The 19,075-nt window shown below is 34.4% G+C and overlaps 3 protein-coding genes across 3 annotated transcripts; 1 reads left to right on the forward strand and 2 right to left on the reverse strand.

Annotated features, from left to right (window-relative positions):
* Positions 1-642: 642 nt before the first annotated feature.
* On the forward strand, positions 643-6,767 carry LOC130998145 (protein MRG1-like). The gene is made up of 10 exons (XM_057923579.1): positions 643-1,023; positions 1,394-1,447; positions 1,947-1,960; positions 2,400-2,545; positions 3,261-3,301; positions 3,442-3,546; positions 4,139-4,218; positions 4,882-5,051; positions 5,640-5,724; positions 6,530-6,767. Exons 1-10 carry the CDS (start codon positions 841-843, stop codon positions 6,621-6,623), a joined length of 972 nt encoding a protein of 323 aa, XP_057779562.1. The 5' UTR covers positions 643-840; the 3' UTR covers positions 6,624-6,767.
* A 1,641-nt stretch (positions 6,768-8,408) lies between these two features.
* LOC130998150 (transcription factor MYB73-like) lies at positions 8,409-9,573 on the reverse strand. The gene has a single exon (XM_057923584.1). It carries the CDS (start codon positions 9,317-9,319, stop codon positions 8,546-8,548), a length of 774 nt encoding a protein of 257 aa, XP_057779567.1. The 5' UTR covers positions 9,320-9,573; the 3' UTR covers positions 8,409-8,545.
* Positions 9,574-17,496: 7,923 nt separating this feature from the next.
* On the reverse strand, positions 17,497-18,222 carry LOC131010588 (uncharacterized). Its single transcript, XM_057938178.1, has one exon. The coding sequence runs from the start codon at positions 18,220-18,222 to the stop codon at positions 17,497-17,499; it is 726 nt and encodes a 241-aa protein (XP_057794161.1).
* Between the last annotated feature and the right edge of the window lie 853 nt (positions 18,223-19,075).

The raw sequence follows: 19,075 nt of genomic DNA on the forward strand, positions 1-19,075 counted from the left end.
AAAGTGTGTAGGTAATAAAATAGAAAAGTGATAATTAAATATAATTAAGAATCCTTATTTTTTAGCTAATTGTTATATTTAGAAATGCATCAACATTCGTGGGACGGACGAAGTACAAGATTAATTATTCAAAGATTAAAAAAAAAATTGATAACTTAAAATATAGATAAACGAAAATAATTCGAGTTTTTCAAAGATACTTATAATTACCCTCGTTTTTAATATATATACATTGCATGTATTTCCATGTCACACATCAACAAGTCATGTAGACATTTTCAATTGTCACGTAGGTGCTAGTTTTGCAGGAGAAATCTACAACAAAATGAGAGTTTGTGTAAAAGTTTTAATACGGTTTACACTTAATATAGTATACTTTTGACGATTGCTTATTTTGTTATAATATACATGTATGTCTACGTCGTACACCGACCACCACACATGTTTCAGCTTTTTTTTTTTTTTTTTTTTTTCAACCCCAAAAATTTATGTTATTGATATTACCGTTTAATAATAAACAAACCAAACTATAATAAAAGTTGAAGGTTTTATCGACAATTACCTAACCCCTTTAATTAAACACGACAATTCTGATGTGTTATTGGAAATTAGAATTGTGGTGGAGGTCTCTTAATGATGAAAACGATAAAGAAAAGCAATAAGTTTATTGATCAAAATGATTACGCTGTTCGTGCTTCATTCCAGGTGCCCATCCGACACATACAAAGAAAAGAATTCACCTTTTTAATAATCATAAAATAAATACTTCTGGAGACTTTCCCCTTGTAAGTGACACTGGCTAACATAAATTGACGAAAAATTATAAAAAAAAAAAAAAAAATGAGCAACTCTGGAGCTATAGAAAGCTACACCACCCCAATCTCCGGCGGCTGCGGCGACGGCGGTGGCACCACCAGCAGCGTCACCGATAGTCCGATTAGGGACGAAGCCGTTGATTCAAGCCCTTTTCAAGAAGGTGAAAAAGTCCTCGCATTTCATGGCCCCTGCCTCTACGACGCCAAGGTATTATGCTGCTGCTGCTTCTTCTTCTTAGTACTATTATGATTACTGCTATTATTATTCTTATTATTCCTTTCTTTACTGAAAACCCCAACTAGATTCATTCAAATGTAAGGTTTTTCTTCTAATAGTCTTTTTTAATGCCCAATTTGATTCCTACTGAAATACATGTATTTGTTTCTGTGGATGATATCCTTTTTGTAGCTCCTTTAATTGCAATTTTGATTCTTACAAATATCTGTATTTGTTTCGGTGGATGATATTCCGGTTGGATTTTTCTGTTTAATTATTTTTCGAATTACGTGCATTCATTCCTAAAGCATAGTATAATTGGTTTCCTAATCCCTTCTATTGCTTGGTTATGCTTCACAAGGTGCAAAAGATTGAATCTTGTTCTAAGGGATGGAAGTATTATGTTCATTATCCTGTAAGTACATACTCCTGATTTCTACTTTAGGGGTGCGTTCACTTTGATGGATGGGAAAAGAAGGGATAACAAAAATGCATGTCTTTAAATATCTCATTTTTTATCCCACATTTTACACAAAAGAGAAGTTCACCATTTTTTCTTTTTTATTTTCACTTCAAGGAGGGATAATATTATCACACCAAAATGGAGGGATAATATTATCCCTCCTTGAAGTGAAAATAAAGAAGGAAAAATGGTGAACTTCTCTTTTGTGTAAAATGTGGGATAAGAAAGGAGACATTTAAAGGCATAAATTTTTGTTATCCCTCCATTTAGAGGGATAAAAAACAAACACACCCTAGCTGTTTAGCTATTTCTTTTACATTCTAAAATTTGTAGTATTCTTTGCCAATGCAGTTGCATTGTTGCATATATTGAAATAATCAACATGTTTGGGCAGTTTATTGGCGAATATTGCAAGGTTTAATCGTGTGTTCTTTATCTTATATTTGTTCAGGGATGGAGCAAAAAGTGAGTGCACGTCTTCTGCTACATTCTGATGACCTGAATTTTCTGGATTCTGACTAATGTATCCATTGAAGGCTAGTATTTCATTTCTTGAAGTTAGGGGCTTGAGATTTTTTATTTTGGCACAACTATCCGTTTGGTAAATTATCCTTGCATCTTTCCATCAGCACTGGCTTTCAACAAACTCATGTATAGAGCAAGAGTGCATTTTACCTCCGACTTATTCAAGTTATCATATATGCTTCCAAAATTATATCTGAACTATTGATAATCTTCGGATGCTTTACTTTCCTGGAAGCTTGATGCCTTTGAGGTAAATGTGGCATATTTGGAAGCTACTATTTTTCTAGATCAATATACCAAGTGTCTGTTTATTCTGTTTTCTTAATCTATTGATTGAACTTTCTGGGCATTATTCAACTTTTCCTTTGCAACCCAACAGGTGGGATGTGTGGAAGGGTGTCACAGACTTGCTGAAACATACTGAGGCGAATATTCAAAAGAAAAAGGAGCTAATGGTAAAACATTCTGGGGACAAGAATACAAGGCTTGGACGTCCACTACATGTTGAAACTAGAAGTTCTACCGGTTGGACTTATTGCCTCTCTTTCTAATGGCAAACTGTTTCCTTGTGAAATGTTGTTTCCGTTAACATGATTAATATCCTTGAGATGAAAATCTAGCTTCAAGTGATGTTCTCATTATGGCACATCCGCCCTTATATCAGTATCTGTTTTATCCAAGTAAAGAATTTAGCTTTACGTGTCACTTATTGATCTTTAGCAAGTTAAACTTCTAGACAAAACGGCTGATTGACAACTAGAGAAGGGAGAGTCCTAATATTTATGAGTCATCATGAACCAAATTTGAAAGGCATCCAGGTGCTTCATGGTTGGCTTCAAACGTAGAGAACAACCTGCACATGAGGGACCGTAATCATATAATCGTTTCATCTCTTATTCTGCCACATATATTAACTATACCCGCACAATGTGGTTAACGGGAGGAAATACAATATTCTCTAGTCTCTCCTTGATCCCTAATTCTTTTACTCCCACTTACTTCCTGGCCGAATAAGAGTTTATGTTCTACAATGGGATTTTTTTCCTTCACCAATACTAAAATCAAAGTAAGATGAGAATGCTACCTACTAACTACTAGGTTTAAGGGCAATGTATAAAAAGTTAATAGGCATGTGTCTGTTATGTTGGTTTTTCCTTCCTATCGGCACAATGAATTTCAATTTCAAACTTATCTTTACCAACTCCTTTGTGCTGAAATCTGGATTGCAATGGCATCACAGGGGTGAGAGGCAGGAAGCGGAAACATGAAACCATAAAAAAGGTATGGTTTACGAACTATGTGTGTATTCTGGTACAACTGAATACTAGTTGCTTAATTTTAATCTTTTGTCAGACTGAGTAAGCATTTGGTTTTACTTGGTTGAAGACTTCAGTGAAGTTTTATCTTCTTTCGCTTTGTAGGAAGTAAGCTTTGTTCCATCAGAAAAGCATGTCAACCTCCAAATTCCATCTACTTTGAAGAAACAATTGGTTGTTGACCATGAGTGTATAACCCATCTCGGCCAGGTAAACTGTGCTGCAAAAATTGTGGAATCTTTTTCAAGAATATACACTTTCCAGTATGCTATTAAGTGGCTCATATATGGTAGCATACAAGCCCCCACCCTCTTCATTGGAAGTTGGTGTTAGATGGTCGAAGAGGAAGTATATTTTGTCTAAATGCCTCAATTAACTTGCATCTCTAAGAACTTTTTCAATTTTTAATTATTTTTAAAAGTTTTTGTCACATTAGTAAGGGATGGCTGCTTGGTAATTTTCATGCAAAAATTGGAGGATGCTGGGGAATATTGTCTGTTTTTGGGGGGGTGAAATATCACCAACCCGGCACACAACCCGTGCAGAGAGGATTTTATTTGTTTATCCCTTGATCTATCTTGGTCATCGGGGCTATTGCTTTGTCCTAAACTACAGTCAGATGATATTCCTTTAATAAGTGAAACCTCAACTATTTCCTAACATATTCTATGTTCTATCTTACATTAGTATGATTATAATCTGTTTGACATCCTTTTCTCTGTAAAACTATCATTTTGCTACATGTCTGTTAAAGCTATATGGCCAATTGGAAATGCTTTTCACCAGAAATCCTTTTATGCAGCTAGTCAAACTTCCGCGCTCTCCTAGTGCATATGAGATACTGAACAAGTATTTTGATTACCAGGTGAAGAAAGATGGCATGTAAGCCCATATTCTATAACTTGTTTTCTGTAATATCATGTCTATAAGGAATTATTCTGCTTTAGCTGATAGAGTGAAGGGATTGAGAAAAGAACTAATCAATTTTGATAAATAATGAACTATGAAATCAGGAAGAAACCCTCCTCAAACAAGACCAATCTTCAAACGAGGCCATACAACAGAAGCTGTGCCCAAAACTGACGTAATATATGAATGAATCCCTAGCTCACAAATAAGTATTTAAAGACCTAAAAAAATGGCATGGTCCAAGTAAATAACTTGGAGGCCCACACAAAAGCTTGATCCATGTACTCTAATTCTAAATTACTTAACCCTAAATAACTAAATACATTAAAGAAATACAAGATACTACAGCCAATAATAAACTGTATCATTAACCTATGTTGTATTTTACTGTGCTTTTCTCCTATTATACACCTCCAAATATATTTCTTCCAAACTAACTTTACATTCAAAACAAATGTTGAGGACCTTTTATGTACCTTGCACATGTCATCAATATCTTCTGAACTTTCTGTTTTTGGACAAAATATGTTAATCTGTATGTAATAAGGTGGCTTTGCAGTCTAGTAATACTAGTTGTTGGTGATGCCACTCAGCATGAATTCTTAGTAACGGTATTTGTGATTTTGGTGAGTGAAGGATAATGGAGACTGTTAAAGAGATTGTAGATGGATTGCGCTGCTACTTCGACAAAGCATTACCTGCAATGCTCCTCTACAAAGAAGAACGTCAGCAGTACAAAGAAGTGATTTCTGATAATGTCTCTCCTTCGGGTGTATATGGAGCTGAACATTTATTAAGACTCTTTGGTATGCTGAAGTTTATATATCTAGATAATGTTATTAAAGCTTGGTTGCAATAATACATTCTAAACATTTTAGTTTGGGTTGATATCTGGTTGGTTAAGCTTCTTTTGTTGATAAATAGCTGAATGTACAAAATATATAGTATATGATTACTATGGTTTTGGAAGGCAATATAAAAAATTTCCTTGAAAGGCCTAATTCCTAAAAGATAGAATTTCTTATGCCTCGAGCCATACCCCTAGACATATTATGCCTCATAAGATATTTTCTTGAGTGACCTCTGAGGTTTGTCACTTGAGCTTGAACCTAAAGGGTAACTGAGTGTAGATCAGTAAAACACGTTATGAAAAATAGCAAAGTTTCTCTTCCCCATGAAGACAGGCTACAATTGGTAGCTGGATTTTAGTGTTTTACATTAAAAGTCTGAATATGGTGTGCGCGGGTCTGAAAACTGTCTTAAATCTGTTTGTCAAATGAAACGATAAAGCTCTATTCCGTATCAAAGATTGATGTTAATCGTCTAAAATTTCATTCTGAAATTTAAACTTTTTTCTTGATTTGCCGTTCTTAAACAATGTTTCTCATATGCAGTTAAACTGCCTGAGATGCTCTCATTTGTGCACATTGAAATGGAGACACTGTCAGAGCTGCAGCAAAGATTGGTGGACTTCCTCAGGTCTTATAATCTTATTGTTTAAGCTTGAAATAACTTGTTCTTCCCTACCGAACCTGCAGTCATAACTTGATTTTGCATCTCAGTTTTTTCCTTTTCTTTGAGTTAGGGAGGAGGGGATATGGGGATTGAACCCCGGTCTCTCCCTTGCAGTAGAAGGCTTGTGGTAGAGTTTGTGTCTCTTTAATAATTCATCTTCATTAGTTTTTTTGTAGTGGTTCGGTTTTGTAAATAACCACTCGAAAGGTGCCACTAAGTCGTAAGAGTTTCAATGGATTGAACCCTCTAAAACCTTGTGTTGGGAACAACTTTGTCTAGAAACATATAGATGTTGAAGAAATGGCTACTTTTTTTGTTATATATCTTTACTTGCTTTAGACACCAATAACATTCATATCCACAAATCTCAATGCACTATCATCCCGGTGATGCCTTATTGGTGTAACCGAGTGGTTTTCCAAATAAGGTAGTCGCCAAATTTGATTCTGTTTTAATTGAGTTGAAGGTTCGTGTTCGGACGAGGTTTAGATTCCATAAGTAAAGCTTGAACTAGTTTTAGTTTGTAATGCAAGACTTGCACAATGATGCTCATAGGATTGGTTGTTTGTTGTCAACTTGCCATAACCTTCAAACTGAAGAACTAGCGTAGTCTCTCGAAATAAGGTTCGATCTTCCTCGTTAAATATTGCATTAATCAACTGCAGGTCATTTTGAACTTAACATATGGCATGGCTATCTTTGCGTCTTGGAGGGTCGTGTTTTTGTTGTATTAGTAATATAAACTAGACTTGTTTGTGGTGCAAAGCAGGTTCCTCCAGAGCAATCAACGCGAGTTCTTTTATTCGAACTACGAGAAGGCGGAGGAGGGCCTTGCTGACGATGTTAAGAAAGAAGAAAATTGAAGAGAGTGTGGTAAAAGGTAATAGTTGTTGTAAGGAAAGCACTTGGGATCTAAAGAGACACAACTTGCCATTTAATATACGACCTTATTGTATAGCTCGCTCTAGTTGCCTTATTCTAAATGAGTTGATGTCTCTTGGCTATCATGCTTATGGCTTGTTCCTCTCTCTCTCTCTCTCTCTCACACACACACACACACACGCACACACCGACCGAAGTTGAGGAATTGATTTTAAGTATATGAATTAGGAATATTGTGTGAACTGAGGTCTAGAGCTCCAGACGAATTGAATTCGGAGATTTTTTTTTCTTTTTGAAAGTTCATGGTTTTATTTTTTAAATGTGAACTTCTTTTTCTCTTATACTTTCACTTTCTTTTACTCTTTTCCTTCAACAAAAAAGAAGTGGACTGAAAATAAGAAGGAAATCCAAAGTATGTGGAGCATAAACAAGTAAACAACAAAGTACAAGGGGAAAAGCCCTTAAAAGGTGGGCAGATATTAGTAATAAGATAAAGATGGAAAGTATGACATCCCTGCCTCATTTGATGAGCTGTTCTTCCTATGCAGGAGTACATCTTAGTGTGATAAAGATTTCTTTAATTTTTCAAATATATTTACATGATTTCATTTCCTTAAAACATAATTAGATAGATCAAGATCATCCAAGCAGAGTCCTCATCGAGCTAGAACTCTTATTTCCATCTACGATTGGGAAATGATTAACTTGAGCTACAAGAGAAGATTTTAAACTTGATATTTATATAAGGAGGTCATATTTCGTTCAAGATGGCTGGGGATTTTCATTTATAATAGCTCTCGCCATGTAGACGAGAATTCTTGTTCCTGTTAGGTGTCCCCTCGGACTTGGTTCCGTCTGTAGTTCATTTATTGATATAGTAGTACTTTTATTTCTCCTAGCAGAAGATTGTTTGTGAGTTATACACTTGAGCGTACATTGTAGAAAATTATAAACTCTTCTTTATTTTTGGTTCTTGTTTCTCAAGAGATTAGGTGGGTCTAGAAAGTTAGTAGTTGTCTAGCTTTTAGTTATTCACCGTTGATGAGGTTTTGGGAAGATATAGAGGCTAAGTAAGAAGGTGTCTTATTGTGTAAGTCCTTTGTACATCTCAATTTCATATAGTGAATAATTTTTCATGGGCGAGGCTCTTAAGACGTATAGACGTATGTTGTTTAACCGAACTGGGTTATCATTCCGTGTGTTTCATCTTTCGTACTGACATTCCTCTTGTAACACATCTCACCTCATGTTTTATGGATTAATCATTCTTTCACTTCACCAACTAAGTTCATATCCAAAATAACTCAAAATTTTCTTTTATTCTTCTAATCAAGTCAAACTAAAAGTCAAATACGAATAGTACCAAAAAATATACTAACAGTCCAAGAAAAGAATCAATTTCTATCCTATTGCGATATATTGTAGATTTATTTTTCCAAGTGTGCTTTACTCTGTTGTGTGGCTTGTGGAATGTTGAACGTGAGTTCATAGTTTATTACACAGGAATGTGATTGCACACGAATATGCGTGTATCTATTATATGTCGATTCTCATGAATTCAAAAATATTTCAATTTCATTTTCTTTAATAAATCAATTTCTTTTTTTTAATATGACATTATTTACATATGCTTGTTTGTGAGAAATTTTTGTCCCCAATCTAACATAAAACAGACGGATTAGTGACCAAATCTTTGACGCTACTTATTTTTAATTTGGTTTGAATTAATTAGTTAAGGAAGAGAGGCAGTTACGTTGATGATCGTGTAAAACATGAAAACGCTACTCTTCTGTTTGATTTTCATTCTTCGTCGTCATCTGCTGTACATTTATCCCCAGATTATTAATCTAATGAAACCAAAACATCGAAAAACAACATTTCAATTTCCCCATCTTGGTTGGATTCAATCAACCTTGCTCATCCCCATCTGCTTGATTACGCCATTAATCATCATCGCATCACTCTGCATGCACTGCCCCTTGTGCTCCATCTCCATTCCCACCATGTAATTCCTCACCTCCTTCCTTATAATCTCCTGCATCACCCCCAGAAATTCCGCGCTGAAAAACTGCTTCTCCGCCGCCCATCGCGGCTGAGGATCGGGATCCGGATCCATCACGGCGGGTGCGGGTTCGGTTCCGGGCAGGGAGAGGCTGAGCGATGTGACGATGTGCGGCTGCGGAGCGGGGCGGGCGACGGGGCGGTAGACGGGGTGGGCCGAGTGGCCCGAATCGTCGGACCCGGAGGGGCTGCCCGGGTTGAAGCAGAAGGCCGAGCCGGGCGGGCCGGCGCTGGCGGATCGCTTGAGCGGGTGGTGGACCTCCGGGTCGAAGTCGGTGAGCTCCTCCGACATGGAGAAGCACTTGCGCTTGAGCGTGGAGTTCCAGTGGTTTTTGATGGCGTTGTCGGTCCGGCCCGAGAGGAATCGGGCTATGGTGGCCCACTTGTTCCCGAACTTGGCGTGGGCCTTGATGATGGTGTCGTCCTCCTCCGCCGTGAAGGCCCGATGCTCCACTTGCGGCGACAGCTGGTTGCACCACCGCAGCCGGCACGATTTGCCCGATCTCCCCGGGATTGATTTGCTAATCAGGGACCAGTTTCTCGGCCCGTGCTTCTCCACCAGTCTCTGCAGCAAATCGTCCTCCTCGGGGCTCCATGGCCCTTTGATCCGATCCATTTTTCTGTTTCTCAATTTTGTGCGAATAGAGTAGAGAGATGAAGTTTACAGAGGCAAAGCCTCGCTTATGTCATTAGAGAAACTGAAACGAGAATGGAATTTATATTGAGGGGAAAGGAAGATAGGGATGACGCGTGGGTAAAACAACTCCTTTTTTCATTTTCTTTTTTTTTTCCCAAGATAAAGTTAACCGCCGTTACTCGTTACCCAAGAATTTTTAAAAGATAAACGCCAACAAGAATTTTTAGACAGATTGTTTGATGGAATTTTAATTAGTATAAATTCATTTCTACGTACTCTGGTAATTAGGCGATCACTAAATGTTCCGTTAAAAGACACACCCAATCTTACTAATGTTTTTGTATAAATTCTTCACCACTTTATATCATCATTATTTTTTTAAAAATTGTTTGCATGCACATCCACTAAATACAAATATGTTATTTTTATTTATTTGTACTGTTATGACTTTATTTAATGTATAAACTTTAAAAAGTTATTCTTATGCAATATTGTACTTGAAATTAAAATTGATATGCCTCCTTGCTGGAAACACAATAATAATAATATTGACATTTTTCGTAATATTTAATGCACGTTATAAGAAGTCGACAAGAAAAGCCTTAAGATAGTCAAGTTATCAACCACCACACTTCAAAAAATTTAAATTTAATTTATGAAGCAATAAAAAAATAAAATAAGAATGCAATGTATTGCTCGCAATTATGAAAGAAACATAAATACATCACAAAAAAACAAATATCAATTTTATTTAACTACTACTATCAAAGAGAAATATATTAATACGGGATGTTTCGCAAAACTGTCTAGATATTAAATATTTTATTTAACGTCATTTATGAATTTGGACTTAAATACATGCATATGGGCGAATTTGAATATGAATATCTTGTTTTACATATTACTTCATAAACTATATTTAATACTAAGGGTACGTTTAATTTGATTGTAAAATTTTCATTCAAAAATTGTGGATAAAAAATATGAGAAAATATTTTCACATCACCATCCAAAAATAATATTATCCAATATTGAAAAAAATGAGTAAAAAAGAACTTCTCAAGAAAACATTTCATTTTATCCAAAATATATTTCAATCTGTCAGGAATTTTTTTATTATTATCGTAAATATATAAAAATGATAAAAAAATATATTTCCTCTATCAAAGTAAACCAACCCTAAAAGTTTTTGTGAGTTTAAAATCATTTTTTTTTCTTTTGAAATAGTAGAAAATCATGATAAGCAAGACGGTAGCAAAAAAAAAGTGTTAATTAGAGTGGATCACAATTGTTAGAGCTGACATAAACAGGGACGGATCTAAAGGCCAGGCACCCCATGCCGTCGCCCGGTCAATTTTTTTTTTGTTACCTATAAATGTATGATTTTAATTTTTTTTATCTATATATGTTAATCTCGCCCGGTCATAATTATGTCATTTCAAATAATTATTAAAGATTCAACTCGTTTTCTTTATTAAAACTTTATTAGAATCATTCGATGAAATCTCGCCCGGTCATTATTAAATTTCTAGATCCGTCCCTGGACATAAATGAATAGTGTAGTCGCATATCTAGAGTAGGAGGATAAAATGAGAGTGAGTGTGAGTAATAAGAAAATGATACTATGAGCGGTTGAGTGCACAGCTGGCATGGGACACGCGTCGAACGGCGGAGGAAGCAACTGTGACCACGTTTTGTGAAACATAGGTTAGTTTTTGATAATAAAATAAGTGAGTGGGGGCTTCAAATCACCGACCGTTTTGGAAGTTAATATAAGTCGAGGTTTGACTAAGCCAGGCTGGACAGCATTTTTCTAGGAGAAGACGACAAAAAAAGAAGGGGGCAAGAAGGGTCATGAGTGTGGCGCAAGCCAGCCTGTCCACTCTGACACTTCCTAACGGCCACTGTATCCGTCTACACGTGCCGCTCGCTCTTTTCCCCAATTACTCTTACTCTTACAATTTTATTCATTATTCAATTGCACTAACTATCCCTTCTTTACCTTTTTCTCTATGAGACTATGACCGACCTCTTTTTTCCTTCCAAAATAAAATAAAACTTAAATCCAAAACAGAAATAGTTTAATAGGGTTGGTTATTACCGACAATTTTTGTTTTTGCTTGTTTATCCAACTTTGTAAGTTTACATCTGAATTTAATAATGGCCTACTTTCTCCCTCTACGAATTTTTTTTCTAAAAGAGAGTGATACGAATTTAAAAAAAAGATTAATGAATGTGTTGAGAGTGGAGAACAAGTTATTGAGTGTATTAAAAATGATGAAAATAGATTTTAATTAACATTGAAAGTGGTGATAAATGTGAAAAGTAGAGATAAATGTGATATTATTTTGTGGTGACGCATACTTCATGATGAAACAAGCATCAACACCTTTTTTATTTAAATAATATTAACTTTATGTAATGAGTATTGTTATGAGTGGAGTTTATGTCTCACTATTATTATGAGTGGAGTTTGTGGACCTTATTGCTAAAATTAGAATTGAAAATAGTACTCCCTTCATCCCATAAAAAAATACTCCCTCCGTCCCACTGTAAGTGAGACCTTTTTTTTGGGCACGAGAATTAAGAAATGTGTATTTTGTGTGTAGATGAAAAAGTGAAAAGGTGTTTAAAGGGAAAAACTTTTACTCAAAAAGGAAAGAGTCTCACTTACAGTGAGACGTCCAAAATAGAAAGAGTCTCAGATACAGTGGGACGGGAGAAGTACATAGTATGTGACCACACGAATTTTAAAAAATCATGTAAAGTAAGTGTCAGTGGAGAAAGAGCCCCACATTGATTGTAATGCATAGGGCGAGAATTATTATTTTAAATTGAGTATTATATGGACGGACGAAAAAAGAAAATTATGCATGCTTTTATGGGACGGATGAAATATTATAAGCGAACAAGAATGACAAAAGTGAAAACAATACCGTGAACGAAGGGGGTATTATTCATTATTTCATCCGTCCCATTATAAGTGGCTCAAATTTTTTCGGCATGAGAATTAAAAATTATGTGTAAATTGATTAGAAGTGGTGAAATCTACACTGTTTAAAAGGTTAAAATTTTTTATTTATGAAAATAGGTCATTTACTGGAGCGGTCCAATATTGAATAGATGCCACTTTCAGTGGAACGAATTGAGTATTTAAGTTGATATTAAATTTACTCAGATTTTTACGTATTTTATTATGATATCAAGTGTTGACAAAACTCGACCTAGTTTCTTAAGAGAAAATAATTACCAATGAAATTTAAACATGTTAACAAAATTTAAATGATAAAAAGTAATTGGGCCAAGTCCTGACTCAAGATTTTATTCATATTCAATTTAACTCCAAAACCTTATGTAATCTCGCAACTTGCAATTGGGTCATGTGTATGCATTACATTGCATATAATTTGTATGTTTAATACGCACATTTACACATAGTTAGACATATATAATGAAAATACTAAAATTTGTGCCATGAGATATCAATATTTTGTCCTTCACCCTAAATTGTATTGTACTAGCATGTAATATTATGACTAGTATTGGAGTCGACTTCGATGTACACACAATGATTGCTGGAAGTTCTTTTCCCCACCCCCTTTCTCTTCAAGTAACTCCATTTTGTCGTATATAATTAGTTTATTTCATAACAATATTTTTTAATACTAGGAAAATAATTTCTTTTGGAAAAACAATAAAAATGAAACATATAGAAAAAATCCAATAAGAATGTTATCCTACGTAAGAATAACAATGAAAATTGATAATGAATAAGTTAATAAAAAATTACGAATAAACTTCTTGCAATACACGAATAACTATAAAAAAATTAATTTGAATCTTGAAGAGTAAAAAATTTCACCATATTAATTGAATTACGACTATTCGTGCATTACGAACAACTTATTCATATATTTATAGTAGTTCATTCATTTTTTTTATTTTTCAATTAAGATAATATTATCACTACATCCCAACCTACAAAATATATTCTCTCTGTCTCCTCCAAATAACTTCATATATTTACTTTTTGAGTCATCCCCGAAATAATTTTTTATATTCATTTTGGGACATGATTCCACTACTAATACTTTATTTATTCTTGCTTTTTACATTTTCACTACTCTTAATATTAATTATAACATTTTTTCATCACTTTCAATACTAATTATAACACATTTTCACCAGTTTCAATACACTCAACAAATTTATTTTACAATTTATATCCCTCCCTTATAAAACGTTATTTAGAGGACGTAGAAAGTATATCTAAATGCTCTGATAATTGAGTGTTTTATTGAATTGAAGTGGTACATTTTATGGCAATCGAGCAACTTTCATTCTACCCAAATTTTAAGTTTTGGTTTTCGCGCGTAGAATTTTTTTTGTCTAGTACTCATTTTCTTATTCCGCGCATTTTAAGATCGCCATTATGAAGAACTGATAAACATGCATTTTTGTCTTTTCGTGTGTCATGTTTGATTCTTAGTTGTGAGGATTTTGTGTGTTTGATTGTTTATTTGAACATATATTGGTTTATTGTCGAAAACTTGTTACTTCCTTGTTGTTTGAACGAATTTTCAGGAATATAGAAGTTTAATATGGCAAAATCATGTGCATGGAAGTTGAAGTTCATCTCAATGCGAGTTCCGTGAGCACAAACAGATCGAAAATCGAACATCAGACAAAGAAGAACGGGCCAAAATAAAATTATTGTGCAAAACTGTCATGACCCCACGGTCACCGCCGCGGCCGTGGGCCTGACCGCGACCATTTCGGCAACGAACGAGGGGTAAACACGCAGCCGCGTCTGGCCGCGTGTTTGCTCGTTTTTTGAGAACTGTAAGACAGACTGAAAAGTCATCAAGAACAAGAACTGAAGATTCACATATTTCCTTACAATTTATTTGTTGAAGGTTCATTTACTTTATTTATATACTCCCTCCGTCCACGAAATGAGTACTCAATTGTGAACGGCACGGGTTTTAAAAAATGTATTGAGTGTAGTGTGAATAAAATAAGGGTCCCACTTTTTTTAGTGTATTAATTAAAGAGTTTTGTGGGGTATACTTGCCAAAAAGGGAAATGGGTACTCATATCGTGGACGGACGAAAAAGGAAATATGAGTACTCATTTCGTGGACGGATGAAATATTTATTATAGTTCATATGTCTATGTGTGGCTATAACATTTTATCCCAGGGCTTAGGAAATAAGCAAATGATGATTTTCTGACTTTTATTTGATTCAATAATTTAAGATTTATTTATCCATTTTATGTTCTTGTGCCTGTTGATTGCTTAATTGTCTGATCATCAATTTTGCATAATGTTAGGTTTTAATTTGATATCGGGATATGATAATTATTACCTGAACATAGAACATAAAATATACTTGTCAATATTAGCAAGAGAGTTTGAGGTAAGTGTATGGACATTAGTCTTAAGGACTATTTGGAGCTGCATGTTTAATTAAGAATGATTCGGGGACGGTAGTATTGCATGTAATCAACAGTTTGTATGCCACGGGAGTAAGTATAGACTAAAATTGAGATTGACTTAGCAAAATTTATCTTGGATTATTAAATTGAATCTGTTGGATTATCTGAATCTGTTAAAACCTTTGCCTTTGGATATTTTATTTTCATTTGTTTATCTCTGTCAGCTTGATTTATTTTCTTTTGCAATTTATTTATTTTCTTTGCATTAAAACAAACTAATTTTATTTGTTCTTCAAATAGAGAAAGATAATTCAGGACAATAATTAATTATAATCTCTCTGTGGAATATGACCTTACTTGCTACTGTACACAATTACACATGTGTACTTGTTGTGTGTTAAGAAATTAGTAAACAAGAACCACTATAAATCATATTATCAAGATTTTGTTTAGTACAGATGATTAGGGTGTATAATATACCTATGATATTTAAATATTTTATTTGATAAAAAGTAATACTGAATACATGATTTTTTATAAATCAAAAACTCAAAAATATTATACTGATATGAGTGATTTTGTATACCACCTACGGATGTGGTATGCGTAATATAAATTATATTTCTAAGTAGCTATTATTAATTTTATATAATCTTATTATATTTTATAATTTTTTAATGCATTCTACCAAATACTTCCTCCGTCCACCAATTCGTGTCCTAGGAGAAGGGGCAAGAGTTTTTTTAAAAAATGTATTGTATATTTATTAAGTGGAGAAAGGGGCATGACTTTTAAGAAAAATTGATTTATTTGTTAAGAAAATAGTTACTAAAAATATGTAGGACATGAATCGATGGACGGACCAAAATGAAAATTAAGACACAAATTAAAGAAACGGATGGAGTATAATATTGATATACATATAATAAAAGACATCTAAATCAAAAATATCACATTTTAGAGCATCCGCAGCGCTGGGTGCGAAGGCCGGATCGAACCCGGCCTATCGCACCCAGCGCCGTTGCTGCACCCGGGAGCGAAGGGAGGGGGCGATGGGTCGCACTCGGCTGCTGTGGGAGCGAAGGAAGGGGCGTGTTTACACGCGCCCCTTTTCAAACAAAAAAAAAACAAAAAAAAAAGGAATGGGTGCAATAGAGGGTGCAAGCGTTGCTGGAGTGGGTGCAGCGTTGGAGGTGCTCTTATAGCATATCTCATGCCAAACAAGTCCTGGTAATATAGTATAATTTTATGGCATCCCGCTTTTTTTGTAAATTTGAGAATTTTATAAAGTAAAAGAATGATATCCTGATAAATTTTTGGTTACATTCAGAAACTCAATAAAACACCATTCTTATTATATATCTAAAAATTCATCCTAACACAATTTACATTTGTCGATATAATATATGGTACTGTATATTTTATTTTAATTTGAATCCATGTACCAATATATATATACATATATATATATATATATATATATATTCATTGGATAAAATAATAAATCAATAATAAATCTTCCTGATTAATGATTAAAAATAGTTCCTAATCTTGATTTTATCAAATTTATATATACTCTCTTCATCCATCAAAATGATTTATTAGGTAATTAACAAATAATTTGTAACATATATTTTTTTTTATATAAATATTAAATATGAATAAATTTAAAAATATAAGAATATATGTATCAAACTAGAAACAACACATTTTTTTATCGAGGAATCAAAATAATAAAAATACATACTTTTCATGGATCGAACAATATATTTGAATAGAGATACAAATGCACCAACATACAATTTTTTTTAAAAAAATAAATTTATGCAGTCATAATATGGACGCCCACAAACTAGTAAAATAGAATATATATATATATATATATATTTAAAAAAAAGAAAAAAGATTTAGTTATTATACTGTATTGTTTACATCATGCCTATTTTTATTTTTATTTTTTGGTTATTTTTGTTTTTATTTTATTTTTAATAATAAAAAATTATAACAAAAATAAAAAATTACTACTACAATATGAATAATACAGTAAAATAATTAAATATTTTTTATTAAAAAAAAACAAATTAAATAAATCAATCATTTTTTCATTTACAATGAAAGTAATCACAGAAGTTGAGCATGAGCGGAGCAGCCGTTACTAGTCGGTTACAGCTGTATCTAATGAGATTGCAGTTCTCTCTCTACATTGTCATTATCACGTGCTACCGTCGTCCGTTCCTCACCCGCATATGTCCTTTCCTGGTACCTCGCACGTGCATTCCTTCCTATCCATGCGTATCCAACACGTGACCACACACGAGTGTCTCATTCATTCCTCTAAATTCTCTCTATTTTTTTTTTCTAAGAGAGACAGCCCACGATTTGTGCAATTAAAAAGGATAGTAAATCAGACACATTTTTTTTTTTGGTCGGTAAAGATAATTTAATACTCCCTCCGTCCCAAACGAAATGTCCTCCTTCTTTTGGGCACGGTTATTAAGGATGCATTATCTACCTAATCTAGTAGAAATTGAAATAATGCCGTGAAATGTCATTGAATCTTATATGCTACCTAATCTAGTAGAAATTGAAATTTCCTTAATATTCTACTAGATTAGGTAGATAATGCATCCTTAATAAGCGTGCCCAAAAGAAGGAGGACATTTCGTTTGGGACGGAGGGAGTATAACATATGAAAACGAGGTACCAATGGTACCAAATTACAAAGAGTCCAGGACCATCCCCTGAGAACACCACGATGAGAAAGGAATATTAATGTCCACAATGTGAAAAATAGAATTCCAGCTCCACATCCTCCCTTTTATCTCCTGTACAACTTTTTGGACATCCCACACCTTTCCTTGGAACCTGCTCTCATTCCTACATCTCCACAGACTCCAAACCACACCAATCCACAATCCTTTCAAGAAATTCCGCCATCTCTTATCTTTGCTCGCATGAAAGAAAGAGAGAAAGTGTTGAGAGAGACCTTTTGGTGTCACTGTCTCGATGTTGATCCATTGCTGAATAAAGTTCCACACTTGTTCAGTTTTTGGGCAGTGAAGTAACACGTGTTCCACCGTCTCTTCGGCCATCACACATGCGTTGCACCATCTCTCCTCATCTGTAATTTGGATCTTCCTTTTGAGAAGATTATCACATGTGGCGAGTCGATTCTTCAAGCTACGCCATGCCGTCACCTGTGCCTTGTGAGTTGTAGGTGCATTCCACACTTTCGCTGCTTCCACCGCCGAGCACGACGCCTCCTCTCTCTTTTCCTTAGCAATTGTCTCATAGGCCGAAGAGGTCGTGAATTTGCCGTCTTTTGTTGCATTCCATCTCCAGCCGTCCTTCTCTCCTGTACAAGGAACAATACCAGAAATAGTCTCCAAGAGTTGTTTAAAACTACTCACTTCCCTCCCTCTCAGCCCCCTACGCCATCTCATCTCCCACGTCCACACTCCGTCCTCCCATTTCCCGAATTCCCCCACCCTTCCTTTTTTGTCTTCACTCAGTTGAAATATCCTTGAAATAGTAAATCAGACACATTACTTATAGGTATTTGAAGTTTGCTTCAATTCGTCGAAAATTTCTTCCAACTAATCATGAAACACAATTTTAAAGGGAAGAAAAAAAAATGACCAAAATTATTAAATAATTGTTTTTTATAAATATTAAATGTGAATATAATTTAAAATATAAAAAACAGTTGTATGATAATTAGGCTCCGCCACGTCGGCACGGTCCAAGGAGTTAGATCAATTTGCATGTTTTTCCACATTATAACACATCTTAAGTTGTCATTGAATTGTTTTTTTAAAGCCCCTATACACTTCAATTTACCATAAATTTTTGCTTTCAATACTGTTGTTTTTTCTAATTAAATGTTTTTTTAAAAAAATTTGAATGCTTTTCCAGAAAGAATAGGCAGCAACGTTGGGAAAGCTTGTTTAGGCAAGAGCTACTGTATAAGATTAGTGCACATGGCTTTGCCAAATTGTCTTTTAATTTATGTCTCATTTGTGTGATGCTTCCCAATTATTTCATCACTTCATACGGATCTACGGCAAACTGTACCTAACGTTGTCGTTTCTTTTTTGCTTTATTTGTTTCCTTTTTTCTATTTTAATCAAAAGTAACAATTCTTGTTATAGCCCAAAGTATAAAAAAAGAGCATACACTATCATTTGAGGCTAGGTATATAGGCCCTAAAAACCTCTCAATGCAGCTGATCTTGATTCAATGGTTACCTAACCGAGTTAACAAATAATCCAATTATAATGAGAATATATACTTTTT

The sequence above is a fragment of the Salvia miltiorrhiza genome, chromosome 1 (assembly GCF_028751815.1).
Source record: "Salvia miltiorrhiza cultivar Shanhuang (shh) chromosome 1, IMPLAD_Smil_shh, whole genome shotgun sequence".
In the NCBI taxonomy this organism is placed as follows: domain Eukaryota; kingdom Viridiplantae; phylum Streptophyta; class Magnoliopsida; order Lamiales; family Lamiaceae; genus Salvia; species Salvia miltiorrhiza.

Excerpts from the sequence above, each read along its gene's own strand:
- LOC130998145 (XM_057923579.1), top strand. The coding sequence starts at position 841 with ATGAGCAACTCTGGAGCTATAGAAAGCTACACCACCCCAATCTCCGGC. Across the intron at positions 3,547-4,138 it reads GTATAACCCATCTCGGCCAG|CTAGTCAAACTTCCGCGCTC; the intron begins GTAAACTGTGCT and ends CCTTTTATGCAG. Across the intron at positions 5,052-5,639 it reads ACATTTATTAAGACTCTTTG|TTAAACTGCCTGAGATGCTC; the intron begins GTATGCTGAAGT and ends TCTCATATGCAG.
- LOC130998150 (XM_057923584.1), bottom strand. The coding sequence starts at position 9,319 with ATGGATCGGATCAAAGGGCCATGGAGCCCCGAGGAGGACGATTTGCTG.
- LOC131010588 (XM_057938178.1), bottom strand. The coding sequence starts at position 18,222 with ATGAGATGGCGTAGGGGGCTGAGAGGGAGGGAAGTGAGTAGTTTTAAA.